General features: G+C 40.4%; 1 protein-coding gene across 2 annotated transcripts; it reads left to right on the top strand.

The window, feature by feature from the left end:
* The first annotated feature begins 202 nt into the window (after window positions 1-202).
* On the top strand, window positions 203-21,123 carry SPTY2D1 (SPT2 chromatin protein domain containing 1). 2 transcript variants are annotated; one of them, XM_044258935.1, is made up of 6 exons: window positions 203-300; window positions 11,072-11,186; window positions 11,905-13,503; window positions 14,904-15,075; window positions 16,720-16,797; window positions 17,930-21,123. In XM_044258935.1, exons 3-6 carry the CDS (start codon window positions 11,982-11,984, stop codon window positions 18,021-18,023), a joined length of 1,866 nt encoding a protein of 621 aa, XP_044114870.1. In that variant the 5' UTR covers window positions 203-300; window positions 11,072-11,186; window positions 11,905-11,981; the 3' UTR covers window positions 18,024-21,123. The 2 variants fall into 2 exon arrangements, with proteins under 2 accessions (XP_044114870.1, XP_044114869.1); XM_044258934.1 differs by lacking the exon at window positions 203-300 and adding an exon at window positions 640-838.
* Window positions 21,124-21,631: the final 508 nt, after the last annotated feature.

Raw genomic sequence — 21,631 nt, 5'->3', positions numbered from 1 at the left:
GAATTCATTCATCCACTACGTGAAGCTTATTATCTAGATGAGACAAAAGCACTAAGTCTGCGCATCTATACATGACATGCATGCATCTGTGTAGGAGGTGAGCACACACCATGTGTCAGGACCGAAAGAGTAATGTGTATCCAACACTGAGAACTGGTCCGTACCGTGTGCGCCTGCGCAACTTCACGAGCGCCTAGAAACCGGTAACTGAAACAGCTCGAGACCTGTCGGCTCAGCTGTTGGGGCCCCGCCGTTTCGGACCTGATCGCCCACCCGTGACACCCAACGAGCCGAGGCCTGGTAAGTAACCCCTCACCCTCCCAGCCCTCCTACTCCTCCCACCCCTCGCTCACCCTACTCAGAGCTCACAAGGAACACCGAGATAATCAGGTCGCGCGCCCCGGCCTCCAGGGAAGCCGCTCTCTCCCTTAGCCACGCCCCTCATTTTACTAGGCCGCGTCTCCTTGGTCGGTGAAGGGCCTTGTCCCGCCCCTCCGCGCTAACGCCAGCAGCCACGTATCACGTTCTACGCGTCTGGAGCCTGAAAGCGGAAGTTACGCCGGAGACTCGCGAGTGGAGCGCCGGGCCTGAAAGGATATAGGCCGCAAGAGGAAAAGGGGCGGGCAGACGGCATTGGAAGGCGCCGGAAGTGGTCGTGTTGAGGAGGGGTGGGAGAGGGGTGGGCCAGGCAGTTCACTTGGCTGTTGCTGGGCGCTTCGGTAAGGCGTAGTTTCGCTTCTTTCCGAAAGCCTGGCCCAGTGTCTCCGCCTCAGCCAACATGGATTTCAGGGAAATTCTCCTGATAGCCTCCAAAGGACAGGGCGTCAACAACGTGCCGGTAAGTACCAGCCGGGCGCTACTGTAGGGATTAGGGAATCTACAAGTTTGGAATTTGTGGCCCGTGGAACTTCAGGCATCCGCCTGTCCTCTCTGGGAGAGGGAAGACCTGGACTCCTTATTTCCTTTTCTCGGGTATGCACTCCTGGGGACCCCGGGTGAAAAGGGGCTTGGAGTGCGAGGTGGTAGCCTTCCGGAGAGTGAAGTTCGCTGGCTTAGTCACCCCTGCAACATGGGCTTTGCAGTGCGGGTATTACAGAGTTGCGTGAAGGTTGGTGAGTGAAACCGTGCCTGGTACATGGTGGAATCTTTCACTAGTAGTTTCTGGCTTCGGCAGTAAACTTCAGTACAGGGGTTGGGAAGAAAGCATGTATGTTAGGGAGTTTCAGGGGTTTTAAGGACTTACAGCTTTTTGGCTGATTTCCCGCCGAAGATGGGATTAAACACTGTGTGATTTCTCGAACAAGTTTTCTGACTTGTGGCCCCACCCACCCAGCCAACGAGATGATAAAATTATATCCTCCCAAAGGGTTAATAATACCTTTTCTATTGGGAAGAGAAGTTGAGCGGATTCCACGAAGTCCCTGGCCAACAGAATGGGTGAGCCAGTTTCACCTTCCGTTTACTTGTGGCCTTCCAGATTTGTCTTTGTTTGAAATCTAGGTCCCATTTGCTCGGTAATATTTGCCAGTTCGCTAATGTTCGCAGAGCGGTGTAAGACTTTTAAAATCTACATGCTGAAGGCATGGAGAGTGCCTGGTTTGCGCGGTTGTAGCTGTTTTGCATAAACTAATCATTTCTGGATCCTCAGATGGTACCCACAGCACAGCTGTAAGCCGACAAATTGCATTGTGATACCTGCGGTTTGAGCACTGAGGTGTAGAGCTCAAACAGCTCTCCGTTAAAGTCAATTCAACTGGAATTTATTGATGCGTTCTGCATTTCTTAGATTTTTGTGTATTTTGTGTATTTGCAGTGGTTTTGTTTTGTTTTGTTTGTTTTTCCCACTCCTGTGCTTTTTTTGTCTTCTGAGGCTGGCCCTTTTTTTTTTTTTTTTTACCCTTTTGAAAATGTTAATCTGAAGATAGTAAAATAACTGATAAATAAAACTGATATCTGTCAGTATAATAATTATTAAATTGCTCTATATTCATCTCCCATCCCAAATACTCTGAATAATCATTACCCTAAATCATGAGTCATAAGATCTGCAGGTGGAAGTTATAGGCTTAAACCTTTGAAACCTTAAACAACAGAATTCACTTTCTGCAAATACTGTAAATTTCCTAGACAAATCAATATTGGAGCTGGTAACCATTCATCTTTGCATAATTAAGTTCATATTCTAGATCTTCCTGAATTTCAGTGGAGGTCAAAGCATAAATAATACTATCTTTGATGTCCAATAATATTCTTTAGAAGGATCAGAGCCAAGTTTGTCATCTCTTATTCTAAAAACCAATAGCTGCTGAGAGAAAAGCAGGTATTCTTAGGGCAGAAGATTTCAGAATACGTACATTATCAACAGATCTGTGATTGAAATAACAAAGATTGGAAGCACAAAAGACAGATAAATTGGTGAGGTCATTTAAAATTTAATAGAGGAATGTAAGCATGTATTTTATGAAAACATGCTTTCCCCAGCCTACCCTCGAACCCCCACAAAAAGCTAGTAGGCCTAGAAGTTTGATTTAGTTGCCATTATAATCCTTTTTACATCAGGTGCAGTATATCACAAAAGGAACTGTTGAGGAACAGAGGAAGATAGTAGTTAAATTTAATCCATGATTTTGCTTTTACTTGGTTCATCTAATTATTCTAAGTTAGTTTATCAGCTCAAAGTAAAGCCTCTGAAAGCACACCATCAATTGTGAAATATATATTGTATAGTATAATAGATTATTGCAAAGCAGGTATCTTAACCATCATCCAAGTAAAGAAACATTTCAGGTCACACACACACACACACCCATCCATGTTTGACACAAGCTTTATTGATTGATTGACTGATGGTCTGAGAACCACAGAGGCTTTGCAGTAATTGACAGGTATAACTCCTTCCCTCTCTAGTGCTTGGTTCTTATTTCCCCTTTAGTCCTCTTCTTCCCCACCTTCCATTTGGATCTTATTAGAGCTGATGTTCAGATTTCAGTCTTCAGAGTTTCTATGTCAGACCTTTGCTATAGAGAGGGCATAGGGTGACTAGCACTGATTAGCTTCAACGGAGGCTAATGTATAAAACATCTGGACGGCCACTTTGAACTCTTTCCAGGGTGTCATTTTTTAGAGGTATCCATTGTATCTGGTTTGAGAGGCAATGAACATTTCTGTAATGCAACCTCTTTCTTCCCTGTTTTTTTTTTTCTAGGAAAAGTAGTTACCTTTATAATAATGTTTTAGTTAAAACAAAGGAAATATTGCATCATGCCTAGCAATATTAGGCATGCTATCATTTCCCAATGGAAAACTGAATTTAAAAAACAGCTGATCAAGGTGATGTAACCAGTTATTGTCTTAAGCTCTGTTTAAGTTTAAAGGAGAAAAATTTTTTTTTATAATCATGACTTAAATTTTTTCTCCCTGGTTCCTCTAGGAAAAATAAAGTGTCTTGTTTTAATAGAATAGTAGAGCTTGGAATATGGATTCTTGTAGGTTGAGGTAACTATAATTGATGGCTTGTAGTGCATGAGACAAGTTATTTGGTCTTTCTCACAGCTGTACTCTGAAAATCATCCCAGACAAGATAACTGTAGTTCCGGTGTGATCCTCAAACCAAAGAGTAAAGAAGCAGCCTTCATGTAAGGATTTAGGGGGTGATAGCCCCTTGAGGATGAGAATATTGGTACTGAGGGGTGCCTGGGTGGCACAGTCGTTTTAATTGTCTGACTTGATTTCAGCTGAAGTCGTGATCTCAGGGTCCTGGGACTGAGCCTTGAATCAGGCTTTGTGCTAGGGGTGGAGCCTACTTAAGATTCTCTCTCCCTCTCTTCCTCTCTCTCCCCCTGCCCCCCAAAAAAGAATATAGGTACTGAAAAAGGAGCTTAGGGACTTGAACTGAGGTGGGAAATTCAGATGTCTGCAGGGCCAGGTAGGTAATGTAAGTTTGTGAAGTAGTCTGGATATAAAATGATACGGGCCAAGCTCTGTGTATTCAAAAGAAGCCTACCATATGTTATAGTAGTTGTATTTCCTTTTATTTCTTTTAAGATTTTCTTTATTTATTTGAGAGAGAAAGCATGAGAAAGAGAGCACGAGCAGGAGGAGGGGCAGAGGGAGAAGCAGGCTCCCCACTGAGCAGGGAGCCTGATCCGAAGACGGCTCGATTCCAATCATGATCTGAACCAAAGGCAGAAACTTATCCAGCTGAGGCACCCAGGTGCCCATGTTTCCTTTTAAAGAACAATATGGGCCAACAAAGTTGTTTCTGTGGACAGTCACTTTACAACTTTTGGTCTGTAATCAATTATAATGGGATTGCGTTCCATGCTTGCATCTGAAGATGACTTTGCCAGTGCCTGAAGTACTTTTGGATTGCTAGCCTAGAGTAGTACTTCTTAACCAGTGTTTTAGGGAGAAGGTCTTTAGAAAATCTAACCCCCACAGAGATTCTGTTCTCTCTCTTACCCAAGAGAATCGCCTTCTGAACAATAGTGATAACAAGTTAATATTTATAATGCTTACTTGGTGCCATGCGCTATTCTAAGCACTGTGTATATTAATTAATTTAATCACTATAATGACCATATAAGGAAGGTTGTTTTACAGATGAGGAAACTGAGGCCCAGAGAGATGAAGAAACTTGCCTAAAGTCACACAGCTAATAAGCGACAGGGCTGCTAATGGCAGAGCAGGGAATTTGCCACCTGGCTCCAGAGTTTTTGCTCTTAATCACGATCCTGTGTTAAATGAAGAGTATATTGGATGTGAGGAAGGTTGTCATCTATAAAGCCTAAACCCATCCAGCTTCCTAATTCCAGCCTAACTCCAGCCTAATATAGCTTTAGGCAATAACTCTTGGTTTTTTTAATGGCAATTCTCCTCAAGTCTGATGAGAGAGAAATTTAAAGGGCAAACCAACAGAATTTGGAAACTGGTGGGTAGAGAGAGATTTACAGTCTGTTTGGGAGAGTGCCAGCATGGTTAACAGAAATAGTCCGAGGGTGAGGGAAGATAAGATTAGAAAATTAAGTGGTGGACCTGTTTGAGGTCATGGCACCATCCAAGAGGCAGATGGAGATTAAAGAGGGGCATTTAAGATTGTGGTTAGAGCTGAAATGATGAAAGTGTTGGATTATGTTAGAAGTGAGACATGTTGTAGTGGGAATACTCTTGGACCTGAAACAAGGAGACCTAGATTCTAATTCACACTCTGTTGCAAACTGTGTGACAACCAGTAAATACACAGTTGTGCTTTTGGGGCCACCTCTCTCTCTATTTTTTTTTTTAAAAGATTATTTATTTATTTATTTATTTGACAGAGAGAGAGAGATCACAAGTAGGCAGAGAGGCAGGAAGAGCGTGGTGGGGGCGGGGAAGCAGGCTCCCCGCTGAGCAGAGAGCCCGATTGGGGCTCGATCCCAGAACCCCAAGATCATGACGTGAGCCGAAAGCAGAGGCCCTAACCCACTGAGCCACCCAGGCGCCCCTTTGGGGCCACTTCTAACATAGAGGTTGGACTAGAGGCTCTGAGGTACCTATCTAATACTACATTTTATAATCAGGTATATTTTTATAGACACAGTAATAGTAAATTTTACATTTGATCCTATAGCAATCCTGAATAACATACTTGTTTTATTTATTTATTTTTTTTAAGATTTTATTTATCCATTTGACAGAGAGAGATCACAAGTAGGCAGAGAGGCAGGCAGAGAGGGAGAGGGGGAAGCAGGTTCCCTGCGGAGCAGAGAGCCCGATGCGGGGCTCAATCCCAGGACCCTGGAATCATGACCTGAGCTGAAGGCAGAGGCTTAACCCACTGAGCCACCCAGGTGCCCCAACATACTTGTTTTATTTTTATCCTCTTAGCCACCCAGCTAAGCAAGCCTAATGCAAACCATTAATTTTCCAGACCTGACTATGGTGTTTTGAGAACATGTCAGAAATTCTGTAATGATTATTAAATTCAAGGATAATACTCTTTGAATATTCCTAACTCCTAATTCTAACCAATACTAAATCTCTAGTATATGTAAAGCTATCAGGAAATTTATGTTTCCTACTGTTACAACTATATGTTATCTCCTGAGTATAGAACAACTTTCAAGAAGGGATTGACTGTTGATTCCAGCATAATGTATTTGGTTAACACAGGTTTCCAGACAGAAAACTCCTTATTTTCTTAAGCTGACCATGGCAGTATAATTTCAATGCAAGGAACACATATGTCTTAAAGTGAGTTAATGTTTTTTAGGTCTGTTGGCTTCAGAATTACAAATCTTGGCAAAATCTCTCATACTGTATTTAAATGGCATAAGCTTCACTGCTGTGGATCATTCATTGGGGTCCAGCAGAATGACTGAGTTGGCTTGCAGTGTAATAAAATGGATACACTTAGGATAAAAGAAACTCTTGTCCAGCTGCTTTTCATGAAGCTCAAACAATGAAGCAGCCTGGTGCCTTGAATCCAATTCAGAATTGGTGGGTGCATCTTGATGTGCTGCTGCTAGAGCTAAATGTGACCATCTGATGCAGGGAAAAGTGCCAAATAGATCTGCTCTATTAAATAGAATAGAATCGAATCCCAGCCTGAGGCTTTTTAAAACATGGTTCTCTACTGGGCTACCACTGTAGGGCTAGGGGATTATCTAATATATTTTATTACAACAAATCTTAAATCTTTTGATATCAGAGTCTCCCATTTTGAAAGGTCTGGCTAGCTCAATATTAGGAAGATCTATAGTGATATACCCAAGAGAAATGGTGCTCACACAGAAAAAACTGTACATATGTGTTCATGGCAGCAATATTCATAATAGCCAAGACGTAAATACAAGTACCCATCAACTTATGATGGATAAAATGTGGCATATCAGCACAGTGAAATATTCAGCCATAAAAAGAAGTACTGTTACATCTTACAACATGAACCTGGAGAACATTGTACTAAGTGAAAATACCAAAATACAAAAGGCCCCTGTATCACTCAGGGCTCTCCAGAGAAACAGAACCAGTAGGATTTATTTTAGGAAATTGGTTCATGTAATTATGGGGGCTGGCAAGTCTGAAATTTGTAGGGCAAATACCTCTTCTCTGAGACATCAGTTTCTGCTCTGAAGGCCTTCAACTGATTAGATGTGTACCACCCCCATTATGGAGGGTAAACTGCTTTACCTAAAGTTACCTGATGGCAGATGTTAACCATCCCTGCAGAATACCTTCATAGCAACACCTAGATTAGTGTCGGACTAAATAACCGAGTGCTGTAGCCTAGCCAAGTTGACACATAAAATTGACCATGGAAGCCATATAGTGTATGATTTCATTTTTTTTCTTTCAGTTTTTATTTGAGCAAAAAAAAAAAATTATGAGAAGTCAACACTGACAATAGTAAAATTACATTATCACCATTTAAATTTAAATTTACTCAGGTATTACTCAAATAATTGTCATTTTAACATTCTAGGTATAAAATAAAAATGAAGTTTTAGATATATTCTGTTTTTCCTCCGAAAGAATTAAAATGATATCCTTACTGAAACATTTAATGGTCATAGAAACTAATAATTTCTTAATTTTAGTTAAGGCAGAGAAATAATTACAATTTCTCAGTTACAGAGCATTCTCGCAAAGATACTTTCTTGGCCTTGGAAGGCATCTATTTTCAAACTTAGTAGAGTCAAGTGAAAATTAACAATAAGGGTTTTTAAAATTGAAAAATCTTACATATGTTATATAAGCACTCATATATATAACCATTTGTCTATGGCCTATAAAGTTTACCTTATGTTGTGATACATATCACTATATAATGTACACCGGGTACATGATTTCATTTATATGAAATGTCCAGAATTGGCAAAGGAAGGTAGGTTAGTGGTTGCCAGAAAGTAGGTGAGTGGTTGCCAGGGGCAGAGGGGCAAAAGGAAGTGGGGATGACTGCTAAAAGGTAAGAGATTTCTTTTTTGGGATAATGTCTTGAATCCAGTAATGGTAATGATTGTTCAACTCTCTGAACTGTACACATACCAAAAACCAATGAACTGTACACATTAAGTGGGCAGTTCAATACAACTGTTAAGAAAATCACCTATGAAGACCCAGCCCCCCTTTTTTTAACCCCAGATTTCTAGGTTTTGACTTAAACTTTGCCTAAGAGAGTATTTTAAAGAGAATATTTCAGTATTTACCTGGTATTGGCTTTTGAGTGCATCAAGCTACAAAGGATCTAAGAAACTATTCATTATGATTCAGCTCATGTCATGAATAAGATTAAACCTCATCAAGTTAGGACCTTGCCCTTCTTGTTTCCTAGCAGACCCATGAAATAAGACTTTTTATAGATTCATTGAATTCCTTCTACATCACAGGACAGGACAAAAAGTACTGCAAAATTATTGGGTTAATGTAAAGCCAGCTTAATAAGTACACTAGAGGATTCGGAGTGTTAGAACAAAAAAGCTGAATTTAAAATTGGCAGTGTGAATGGATGGAAATAGGTGGATACTTTTTGGAATTCTTTTCTGAGTGAATCTGAGATCCTGAATACCCCCTCCTTTGGGTTCTGGCTTGCCTGTATTTTTAAGTTCCTTTTTGGTGTTTCCCGAAGTGCAGTGCATATAGCTCTGGCTGTACAGTGATTTTAGGTGATACATAAATGCTCTTAGTTCTCATAGTTTTTATATATATATATATATATATATATATACACACACACACATATATATATGCATATGTATGTGTATATATATATGTGTGTGTGTATTACATATATATAAATAAATACATAAAATGGTTGTATTTTAGTATGACTTGGAAAAATGTGGCCTTTCAAACCAATCATTTCATGGATTTTATTGTTTGAAGTAAAACTATAATAATGTCATGGTGTTAGGTCTCTTAAAATTAGTAAAAATACAGGTGGCATACTAAAAGGGCAAAAATTATTGAAGATGTTATGCAAATGACTGAAGCTTAGTCAACTCTGCCCCCATTGATACTGTTGTTTTCTCTCTGGGTGCTTGTATTTAGTCGTGAGTAGCTTTTCAGCTAGTCCTATCCCATTACCTATCTTTTGAAATCCCAGATTAGGAAGAAAGATTTCTATCCTGAAATCAAATTAGGAAGTGCTCATTGCTGTAACAGCAAGATAATGAACCAATGCTGTTTAAGGTAACACTACATGTATATTGATATTTTGTGGGAGAAACCTTGTATAAGCTTCGATTTGGCAGGTGAATCTATGGACCAAGTAGTTGCAGACACAAGAATCCATCTTTCATCTTACAAATCTACCTAATGGGATAGGGTGAAGTGTGTGTATGTGTCTCCTTATGAGTCTATATTATGTCTTATGCAACTTAAATCATATTCGTGATGGCTCTTCCATTAGAAAAAGGTGAACTTCTTGTAGATAAGGTCTATGTTTGAGGTTCTTGTAAATCAGGACAATTTTATATGGCTAGTTAGGTAAAGCAGTATTCTTCTCTAAGTGTTCCTTTCCCTCTCCTTTTCTCCTTTAAATATGGGGCCCCAGTCCACAATGGAAAAGGGCCTACTATTGAATTTACAAACACAGAGACTTACTACTGGATTTTATTGTGACTCAGCCAAAGTGACTGGGAAAGGAATCTGGATGCTCTCTTGGGATTTCGGTCAGGGGGTGTGTCAGGTTGCAGCATCACTATCATGCAGGATTTTCAGGTTGGATTAGGGCCTGCTTCCGTGGCCAGCTTTGTCAGTGAATAATGTAGCTGGAACTTTCAGCCTGTTTCAGGATGCCTTATATTTGCCAGCCACATAGTAAGCATGGATCCTTTGCGTTTCCTCTAGGAATTTCATGCACATTTTGGGAATCGGTTTTTTGGTTCTTAAGTAGCTCAATTTGTGTTCAGAGGTTAGTGTTTCCTTTTTAACTAGCACAACAGGTACTGTAGATAAGAATGTCATCTAACTAATAAGGGAGGGCATTTAAAAACTTATTTCCTACCCATATATTTAATGTGCAGTGGTCCTAGAGCTGAATCATCCTAATCTGAGTTATTCTGTTTTCTGTATTCTGAGTTATTCCTCTAATGATAGACACTCATAAAATGGAAATATTTTTCCTATTATAGTTCAGATTAACACACCTATAGTGGTAGTCATTTCCCAATGTCGTTACATAAAAATCAAAGCACAGAGAAATACCACCTGTGCCAGGATAATGTTAGTACTTTTTGGGTGATGTAGAAACCTGTCTAAATGGTTTATGTGGCATATTAATATTTAATGAACTTAGGGGCACCTGGGTGGCTCAGTTGGTTAAGCTTCTGCTTTTGGCTCTGGCCGCCATCCCAAGGTCCTGGGATAGAGCCAACCCTCCACTCCTGTCCCCCACTCCTTGCCCCTGCATTCTTGCTCAGTTGGGAGTCTGCTTCACTCTCTCTCCCTTTGCCCCTCCCCACCTTGTCCTTTGCGCGAGCTCGCATGCTTTTCCTCTCTCTCTCTCCCTCTCTCAAATAAATAAAATCTTTAAAAAATTTTTCTTTAAACAGTCTGTTCTAGGGGCGCCTGGGTGGCTCAGTGGGTTAAGCCTCTGCGTGCAGCTCAGGTCATGATCTCAGGGTCCTGGGATTGAGCCCTGCATCAGGCTTTCTGTTCAGCAGGAAACCTGCTTCCCTTCCTCTCTCTGCCTGCCTTTCTGCCTACTTGTAATCTCTGTCAAATAAATAAATAAAATCTGGGGAAAAAAAAGTCTGTTCTAAGTGGTGATTTCTTTCCAAAAGTCTCCCAGTCCAAGTACCTTTTTGGGAAAATAACCCAAAAATGTTATTTCTCTGAATTGTTCACTTATGCATTATTTAGAATGTTACAAAGAAATTCTATGCCTAAAATCTGTCATGCATAATTCTGTTCAGACCAAAATTTTATAGTTAAGCTTTCATATGGGTTATATGATGTCTTAATTATTTAGAATCAGTTTTTCAGTCAATAATTAAGCCTCTTGATTGTTTGGCATGGTGCCCTACACCTAATAGCAAATACATTTTTAAAAAGTTGAAATGATTGTAACTTTCACTCCTTTTCTTTTTAGAAAAGGTATAGTTTGGCAGTGGGGCCTCCCAAAAAAGACCCGAAAGTTAAGGGTGTCCAGTCTGCAGCCGTTCAGGCTTTTCTCAGAAGAAAAGAAGAGGAGCTCAGGCAAAAAGGTATGTGTTTGTAATCTTATTCTCAATTTTAAAGTCTTCCACCTTCACAACTAGCTTGTACTTAACTAGTGGATGCTTGTTATAACATAATAGGCTAATGGATTTGTGCATGTGTCTGAGTCAGCTGTATTTAGAGGATTACATGTGTTACTTCCTCTGAAGAGCTTTTGGGGTAGTGACCATATCTTCCACTTGGCCATAGTAGATCCCAATAGGAATTCCACTCTTGGACCTTCATTTTGAAACTGCTTCTACGTATTTTGTTTTTTAATTTTTTTTATTATTATCAAGAATGCTATATTAAAAGGTTAAAATAGGGACAGTTTTTGAAGACCAGTAAACTCAAGCAGTAGTTTTACCTCAGGCAAATGACAAGGAAACTGATTTAATACATGTATTCATTTATTAATAATTAATAATGCCTGTGAAATGTCCTACTGTTTCTTTAACTTGGTATATATTTGGTACGAGTTACTTTCTATATTTAAAAGCCCAATTTCTCACCTGCTTTGTCATATTGAAAGACCCGTATGTGACCCACTCACTATGTAAAGATGACTCAACAGATACTTGTTCAAAGGACTTCCTCATTTCATTCCTAGATGTCTTCAAACTGAAACTTGAGTCTTGCTTGTATTTTGGTCCCCTATTGATTTCAGATGAAATGCTTGAGACCTCCAGACCTTGAAATACTTTATTCTTGTTTTGTCTCTTTTAGCTTTAGAGGAGAAAAGGAGAAAAGAAGAACTAGTGAAAAAGAGAATTGAGCTAAAACATGACAAGAAAGCAAGAGCGATGGCCAAAAGGACAAAGGATAATTTCCATGGTTACAACGGGATTCCCGTTGAGGAAAAGTCAAAGAAGAGGCAGACCGTGGAGCGCCACACTAGCCAGGGAACAGAACAAGAATATGAGATGGAAGAAGAAGATGAATTCTTAGAATACAATCAAGCAGAGTCAGAGCAGGAGTATGAGGAAGAGCAAGAACCTCCCAAAGTTGAAAGCAAACCAAAGGTCCCCCTTAAAAGTGCCCCACCGCTCATGAACTTCACTGATCTACTCAGGCTGGCTGAGAAAAAGCAGTACGAACCAGTGGAGATCAAGGCCGTGAAGAAAACAGAAGAGCGGCCTATGACTGCAGAAGAACTTAGGGAGCGAGAATTCCTTGAAAGAAAGCAGAGGAAAAGGAGACTTGAGACAGATGCAAGACTACCTCCAACCAAAAAGGCACCCTCTCAGAAAGAAAGTGTGGGCACAAAACTTAGCAAGCATCCTTCTTCCAGGGGTACTTCCCTTCCTCATGCTGAGAAGAAATCCAGACCCAGCACAGCCATTGAGAAACACTTAGGTGTGTCTTCATCCAAATCCATGCCAGGAGATAGGACCAAAGCGGGATCTGTCAATTGTTCTCAACCCTTACTTCGTGAGAGCCATGACAGACCTGTCTTCAATGGGGCTGGAAAGCCCCACTCCAGTACCTATTCACCAAGTGTCCCAAAGACTTCTGCTAAAGGGACTCAGAAATCTGCTACTGAGCACAAAGCCAAAAAATCTCCTCCCCATCCTAGCCATTCCAAGCCTGGGCTCATGATTACCCCACACAATAAAGCTAAGAGTCCAGGTACCAGGCAGCCAGGCATTAGCTCCAGTGCAGCTTCTGGACGGCCTGGGACAGGGACTGCTCGGCCTACAGTTAGTTCTGGCTCTGTGCCCAGGCGCCAGAATGGCAGCTCCAGCTCAGGACCTGAGCGATCGGTCAGTGGGACCAAGAGGCCAGCCAGTGACTTAAGTCTCTCCGGACGGACGCTCAGTGGTACAGGTGGCCCTGGGCACCCTGCAGGCAGCTCAAGTGGCCCTGGGCGACCCACCAGTGGCTCAGGTGGTTTTGGGAGAGCTATGGGCAGCTCTGGTGGCCCTGGACGACCTATGCGCAGTCCACATGACCTTCGACGACCAGTGAGTGGCTCTGGCCCCCCTGGGCGGCCAATTAGTGGCCCTGGGCAGCCAGTCAGTGGCGCTGTGCGACCAGTCAGTGGTCCTGGGCGGCCACTCAGTGGCCCTGGGCGGCCAGTCAGTGGTCCTGGTCAGTCAATAAGTGGCTCAGTTCTGGCTGGACGGACTGTCAGTACTTCAGGGCCCGGAAGACCAGTGAGCAGCTTGGGACCTGGGCGACCAGTTGGTAGCTCTAGTCTCCCCCTAAAGCCCAAGTGCACCGTTGTCTCAGAAACAATTTCTTCCAAGAATATAATTAGCCGATCCAGCAATGGACAGATGAATGGAATGAAACCTTCCTTATCTGGCTACAGATCTGCTCAAGGTAAAATTGTCCCTTACCCTAAGAATATTTATTTGTTACCAGGAAATTGGAAAGAATACTTTGTTTTAGATAACCAGAGGCCTTGTGAACCCTTCCACATACTCTTGTGTTGATAAAATCCTGATGTTGTGTAAGAGTCCCTTGAGTGATCATAACTTGGAAAGGGCTTCAGAAAGAGTTATCTAGGACCCTCTGTGTTCACCCCTGTAACATCTCCAAGTGCAATAAACTTGGCTCTGTGATTTGTAGGACAGGGTGAGTGTATATGTCTTATGTGGTTCAGTGAGTTAATTCATCTTTACCTTTTCACGGGGGCTAGAGAGACTCTTCTTCAAAAGTTGGAGCATATTTGTACGGTTGAAGCCTTTTGGTGCATTGTTTATTCATCAGACACCTGTTAAGTACCCACCATCTACCAGGAACTGTTTCTGATTGCCCTTGTGTTTCTGCTTTTCTTCATGGTGATAAGTGTTTGTTAAACTACTTGTTGGGTGCCATGAGAATATAAAAAGAAACAAAACACGAGATTCCATGCTTTAAACTTTAAATTAATCTAGAACCTTGGTTCTCAACCAAGGATGATTCTGATGCTCCGTGAACATTTGGCAGTGTCTGGAGACCTTTTTGTCTGACACAGCTGGGGGTAGGGATGCTCCTGGCATCTTTGAGATAGAGGCCAGAGATGCCGCTGTCACCCTACAATGCACAGTACAGTCTCCTCACAACAAAAAATGATCTGGCCCCAAATGTCAGCAGTGCAGAGGTTGAGAAGGAAACCCTGTGCTGAGGAGATAGGCCATGCATATTAACAATAACTCGAGAACAACAGAAGGAGGCACTCTAATCAAGGACTAGAAAGCAGTAGTTCCCAGTGCTAGTCCCCTGATCAGTGTCTGTCTTCTGCAAAGCTTTAATCAGTCTTTTGGCAAAATGACAAAATAAGGATAATGTAGTGAGTTTTTTTTTAAGTTAGCCTTACTCATTTTGAACAATTTATCCATAATTCTGGGAATCTTTCATATCTTGTTGAACTTCTAAAAAATGTACCTAAGTTATGGTGATAGTAGATGGTAGGTTGTTAGCTTTGAATGTCTTTCTTGGTAAAACTAAAAGTTAATGATCCTGTAAGCTATTTTGTTTTTTTAATTTTACCAGTTTTTTAAATCCAGAAGGAATTGCTAGGCTAGAAAATGTAACAGATGCTTCCAGTAAGCCATTTATAAACAACACGAAGCAGCGGGGATTATGTAATAATGACTCCCTGCTACCGGCCAGCATGCTGACTCTGGATTTTGAGGATACTGTCTTAATGAGTTCTCAAAATCTCAGTTTATGTGAACTTTGTTGGGACTACTTTCAGTTTTAATACTCACATAAATAATGGCTTTTCTCTTCTTAAGTTTCTCAAAGACCTCCCTTCCCTAGTGGTTACAAAAGGCAGCGAGAATATGAAGAGGAGGAAGATGATGATGAATATGACTCGGAAATGGAAGACTTTATTGAAGATGAAGGAGAACCTCAGGAAGAAATATCCAAGCACATTCGAGAGATCTTTGGCTATGACCGAAAAAAGTAAGACTAAAGAAGATTTAGACAAATGATACACTTGTTTTGAATGACTCATGCTGTGAAGTCAAAGCAAACAGTAGTAGAGGCATTGAACACAATTCTTTATTAGGAACTATTGGATTATTCTTTAGATGTACTCTTTTGGCATTTAATATTTAAGAATTAAGTCAGAAATTTTTGTGTAGTTGCATGCCAAGAATACCTTTTTTTTTTTTAAGATTTTATTTATTTATTTGACAGAGAGAGAGAGATCACAAGTAGGCAGAGAGGAGGCAGAGAGAGGGTGGGGAAGCAGGCTCCCTGCTGAGCAGAGAGTCCCATGCGGGGCTTGATCCCAGGACCCCGAGATCATGACCTGAGCCGAAGGCAGAGGCTTCAACCCACTGAGCCACCCAGGTGCCCCTTGAGTGAATTATTTTTAGAATGACATCCGGAAGGGGACACCAGGGTGGCAAAGTCAGTTGAGCAGACACGTGGTTTCAGCTCAGGTGGTAATCCTAGGGTCGTGAGATCGAGCCCCACATTAACTTCTGAGCTTGTGTGGAGTCCGTTTGAGACGCTGTCTCTGCCCCTCCCTCTGCTCACTCTGTCTCTCTTTTCTCTCTCAAATAAATTAAAAATGACATCTAAAAAAAAATGACATCTAGAAGGATTAAATATCGTGTATGTGTAAAACAGAAGGGACTTATCTCAGTGCCTATCGCTCGACATTTGCCATCTTCTTTAAAGCCATCAAATATGAGAAGTTAGAAGGCAATCCTAAGAAAAGGTGGTTTTTTTTTTTTTTTAAGATATTTTAAATAAATTAAATAAATAAATGAGATATTTAGGGAACCTAGGTGGCTCAGTCTGTTAAGCGTCTGCTTTCAGCTCAGGTCACGGGTCCTGGGATTGATTCCTGCATCGGGCTTCCTGCTCGGCAGACATCCTGCTTCTCTCTCTCCCTTTGCTGCTCTCCCTGCTTGTGCTCTCCCTCTCTGTGTCAAATTAAAAAAATCTCTATGTCCAAAAAAAAAAGTATTTAGTAGTAAAAAGAACTGGAAGAAAAATCAGATTTAAATATCTAATATTACTAATGCCTGCTTCAGTGCCTTTTCTTTTTTTTTTTTTTTTTTTTTTAAGGATATTTATTTATTTGACAGCACAAAAGCAGGGGGAGTAGTAGGGGGATGGAGAAACAGGCTTTCCACTGAGCAGGGAGCCCGATGAAGGGCTCATTCACAGGAACCTGGAATCATGACCTGAGCCGAAAGCAGATGCTTAACTGACAGAGCCACCCAGGCGCTCCTACAGTCTCTGTTCTAAAGTCCTTCCCTTTCTCATGAAGCTCAGAGATTAATATGTATATAATGATTTCATGGATACTGTACTTTCAGAATTTTAATATAAACTATCCTGTAACTAGAGGTGAAAGAGGTGAACATCTTTGGATTGGTATTTCCATCAACATGAAATTCAGGAATAGTTGCTTTCAGAAACTCCCCTCAACCCATCCTCTACCCTCCTCACTCCTTGACAAGCAAGAAAGAGTAATTCTCTGTGTGTTTCTGTGCTAAAGATACTGATTTTTTAAACCAGGAGGTTGGCAGTTCCTTTTAAAAACTGGGAAGTTGGACTTTTTTAATAACGTTGATTTCCTCTTATCAGATACAAAGATGAAAGCGATTATGCCTTACGTTACATGGAGAGTAGTTGGAAAGAACAGCAGAAGGAAGAAGCAAAGAGGTAAGCACAAAACTTAACACATTTGTGTAGAAATGTCCTGAACGTTCTGTTTCCTGCTTAGTTGCATGCACTATTGGGAGCAGCAGCTTTGAGCCACATGGTTCTGAATTAAAATCCTGCTTACTTGCTGTGGGGCTTTAGACAAATTCCTTAGCGTTTCCAAATCTGTTGTCTTGTTTGTAAAATGAGAATTTACTGTTTTTACTTACTGAGGTACCGTATTAAAATAATGTGTACCAAGTTGCCTAGTGCAGTGTCTCACCCATATAGGCACGCAGTGTAAGTGCTGGAAGCCTCCTCTCATCCCATTGCAATGTGTTCTTGTTTTTTGTTTTTTTAAAAAAGATTATTTATTTATTTGACAGACAGAGATCACAAGCAGGCAGAGAGACAGACAGAGAGAAGGGGTGGGGGGAAGCAGGCTCCCTGCTGAGCAGAGTGCCCGATGTGGGGCTCGATCCCAGGACCCTGGGATCATGACCTGAGCCAAAGGCAGACGCCCCTCTTTCCCCATCCTTAATTCCCCTTCTATATCAGACACATCTCAGTCTTGCTAACCTATACAACTACTGGCATTAGGGATCTGAGAAGTGATATGAATGGAGGGAGGGGATAAAAATAGAATGTTATTTATTGACTAAATTTTTAAAAGCTGTTAATCATAAGTAATTTATATTTTACTACTTTATTGGGAACATTAAGATATTTTTGTTGAGTTTTATTTGAGGTCTTTTTTCTACTGTAAGTGAAGTCAGTGGCAGAGGCTCCTAGTAAAAAGTACACCTGCTAGTTTGTTTTCAGTGGTAAAGCTTTGAGGCATTTTTAATGCATCAGCACGGTCCATGTGAGCTCTCAGTTTAAATTTCGCTTTTCAGGCGCCTGGGTGGCTCAGTGGGTTAAAGCCTCTGCCTTCGGCTCAGGTCACGATCCCAGGGTCCTGGGATCGAGCCCCACATCAGGCTCTCTGCTCGGCAGGGAGCCTGCTTCCCTCCCTCTCTCTGTCTGCCTCTCTGCCTACCTGTGATCTCTGTCTGTCAAATAAATAAATAAAATTTTTTTTTAAAAATGTTGCTTTTAATTTTTAAAGAGTGTTAATTTCATGTATATTGACAATTACTTTTTTTTTTGACAGTTTAAGACTAGGTATGCAGGAGGACTTAGAGGAAATGAGACGTGAAGAAGAAGAAATGAAACGTCGAAAGGCCAAGAAGCTGAAAAAGCGTTAGCTGCTGCTGCTTGTATTTATTTTTGTGAAATTCTGGAGACTCTGTTGCAAGAGGTCCTGCCTTCAGAATGAAGAATCCCCTTTATGATTTTAGATTTATACTTGGGTACTCAAGGAGAAGGAATGCATACTGTCATTTGCAGGCTGTCATTGGAGCATAAAGTATTTTCAAATACTTTCCAGGGTTAAATCTGTAATGCAGATGATAGAATGCCCAGTTGAGTGCTCTTAGGAAGTTAACTGTTCACAGGTGCCAGCCTTGATCCTGATGAGCTATGCACTCTTAAGGTGGGGCCACTCACCAGCCAGCCAATCTTAACATTTTTCCTTTGCTACTTCGAAAAGGAAACAAAAAGGATTGCCTCGTGACTTCATAATTCTGCTGATGTGTGAGTAGGGCACTGCCCGGCTCCCAATTAACTTTGTCTTTCAATGAGGAACCTGGCCCCTTCCATGAATGTTGCCAGCAATAAAGTGACCTGTCCTAATCTATATGTTTGGATTGAGAACTTGAAAATGTAGAGTAGGCTTTATAATTATCATATGGATATCATCTCTGTGACTGAAGTAAAAAGTAGAATAAATTATATTGTATTCTGCATTGTGGATTGGATGCTGAGCATTCTTATTCACTAATTTAGGTGATAAGGCAATTAAAATTTTTTTTTCAAGTTAAAATACAAGTTATGCCATTTAGTTTTAAAAATATATGTTTCCAAGTTTTCCTTTCAGATTTACTGTTATGTTGGCTTTAGTATAAAATAGACAAGGTCACTGTGCTGATTGATTTTTATCTACAAAATTCATTTTTATATTGAAGAAAAATGCTTATTTTATTCAAACATTAGATTTGGAAGAGTAATAGTTTAAAAACTGAGGAAATAACATGGGAGACTCCCCTTTCTTCTCTTCCTTCATTATAAAAATATTTTGGAAAAAGGTACCCTGTACCTCTTGATATAATGACTGCATTTTATCTTAAATTCTTTAGCAATTAATGGCAAAAACCAAAAACTAAATTCATGTGTATCAAGAGCACCACCTTCTCTTTTGCCCATATTGCACTTTTATTTCAAACTATGCACTGTGAAGAGATGTTTTTCCCAAGTTGGAAAGGATGTTCCCTGTTACTAGTGTTTCACTGGGCTGTGGAACTTTCTTCATTCTCACTTTTTTCAAGTCATATTTATAGACTGATATCTCTTAAGCCTCAAAACCTGGCAATTCCAGTCAGGCTGATGTAGATTCTGGCTGGAGAGAAGCCAAGTCTCAAAGTCAACGACAGAAAATGAGATACGATGCTAGAGAGTATTTGTCCTAGGTTCTAAATGTGGAGGGTTGGGGGCAGTGGGACATAAGCTTGTAAAACAGTTCCAGGTTGCTTTCATGTATTCCTTTTTATCCATAAAGCTTTATTCTAGTTTGGTAGTAGAGATGACTGTTGTTAGCCTCCCTTAACGGGACAGCCATGTGACCCAGGCCCTTAAGACTCTCTCATTTTGAATTGAGTTTCAAATTTCAAAAGTTTAAGGATTTAACTTCGAAGCTGAATCCTGTGAAAGATGTATTCATCACTAGGAATAACACCCTTTCTAACATCCACACAGAACTGTTACACTGGCAGAAAATCCTATCAGCTGCCTCTCACCCATTTCAAATACCTTCAGTGAAATTGATTTAAAGGTAGTGTGCTGTTCCATGTAATGAAACAGGTTTGGAACATTATTTCCTTTGCTGTCACTCTTGTGCTTCCCCCCTGCCCCCCCTTCAAAAGATTTTTTCTTGGATGTATTTTTTCAATATACAGACTTTGAAAATCTATTACAATCAAGTGCTTATCATAGCCGAAAGATTTCTCGTGGCTTAAAGTTTACTAGCACTTTATTCAATATGCAGTTATTTGTACTTAAAGGCACCACTGTGCTAGATAATAAAAGTTCCAGACCTTGAAAAGTCAGGTTGTGTCCTTAGGTATGACTTTTGAATGCATTTCTTCTACAGATGTTATTCTTCAGCATCAGCATTATAAAAGGGCACTTCTGTAGCTCAGTTAAAAAGAAAGTCCTGAGAAAGTCTTTTAGATTAGTCTTGGCCTTGTTTCCAAATCCTGTCTTCCATTTTGTTCTGCAGTTCCTGACCACTCTTTCGAAAAGCCCACAAATCTTTGAAGAAAACTGGAATAAGCTGTTATTTTATCAAGGTTTACAAATTAAGTGCTTGGTTTTTAATGTATCCTCTACCATTTTGGTTTTCAGATTTTATTAATTCAATATCTAAAGATGTGCCTTTTATTGGGTAATGTTAATTCACGAATGTAGTAATGTTATTTCACGATTGTAATGTTACATGATCATGGGTGTGGCATTCTCTACAGATGATGTGAAAGGAAAGTAGTTTTCATAAAACTCATATGGCTCTGATTGCACAGTCCCACTTGCTTTTGATGTTGCTATGTCAAAGCAAGGGGCACTTTCTTTTCAAGCTACTTTCAGAACTTGTCTTTGTATTTTCTCTAAACTGTAAATGCAGTTATGTCCCTTGGAGGCCAGGGTACCACATGTCACAGACAGCCTTACATGTGCGCCAGGAGAGGGTTCAAAGACTGTTAACAAAAAAGAAAGTATATGGGAACTCGAAATTTCATTTTTTTAATGTTACCCCAAGATTCTCTCCAAGAAATTACTGTTTTGTATTTTGTAACTTAAAAGCAGCTATTAGTACATTTCTGAGATATAGCACGAGACCAAAACATGTTTGGAAAGAGAATAAATATATGAAGAGAGACTGGTTGGTTTATTTTCAATGTGCTGAATATATTAGACTACTATTTATTTTGTGAGTGGATGTGATAAAATAAATATTCAGGTGTTCAGTGTATGCTTAAGAGTGAGATATAGATTTCTTTGGAGTTATTAAATCCATCATGTCTTTTACATAATGGACAAATCAAGTTTTAAAAAAGAAAACATTTACCTAGCTTAGCTTGTTTTCTGGTGCTGTTGACCTGCAAGAGAATCTACTTTTGCATATACAGGTGAAAGTTTTGCAATTTATGTATAAAAGAAATTGTAGGCATTAAAAATATTTTATTGATATTTTCACTGGTTTGCCTTTATTTACCAAAACTCAGATATTCCTTCTCCCATGGCCCTGAACATTTTCTCAGCTAGAACCCCTAGTAGGCTTATCAGACTTAAGATGGGATTTACCTCCTTATACACATACAACTGTTCATTCCCCCTGACACATTCGTGTCCGCTCACAACTAATACCTCTCCCACCCCCATCAGCTTAAGAGCTGGTCTGCTACCAGATACCCAGGTTAGGAGAATTGTTTGGAGGTATACTCAGGAAACTGGAAGGAAGAAGAACTGGGTATATAGTTCTTGTCAAAATGAGCAGGTTCTGATCCCTTATAATAGAAAGAGCCTGAAATAACTTGAGATGAGTCCTTTGGGATATGTAGGAGGCAAATGGGCACAGCTGTGCAGCCAGAGAATGCAGGCACTTAACTGGATGAGATACAGAGTCTTGGTCACATAAGAGGTATAAGAGATGGTACTATCCTAGAGTCAGGATTACACAGTGTTGCTTATGGCTTTTGAGTTC

The sequence above is a fragment of the Neovison vison genome, chromosome 7, assembly GCF_020171115.1.
Source record: "Neovison vison isolate M4711 chromosome 7, ASM_NN_V1, whole genome shotgun sequence".
Classification (NCBI taxonomy): domain Eukaryota; kingdom Metazoa; phylum Chordata; class Mammalia; order Carnivora; family Mustelidae; genus Neogale; species Neogale vison.
This window is presented reverse-complemented; position numbering and strand designations above follow the sequence as displayed.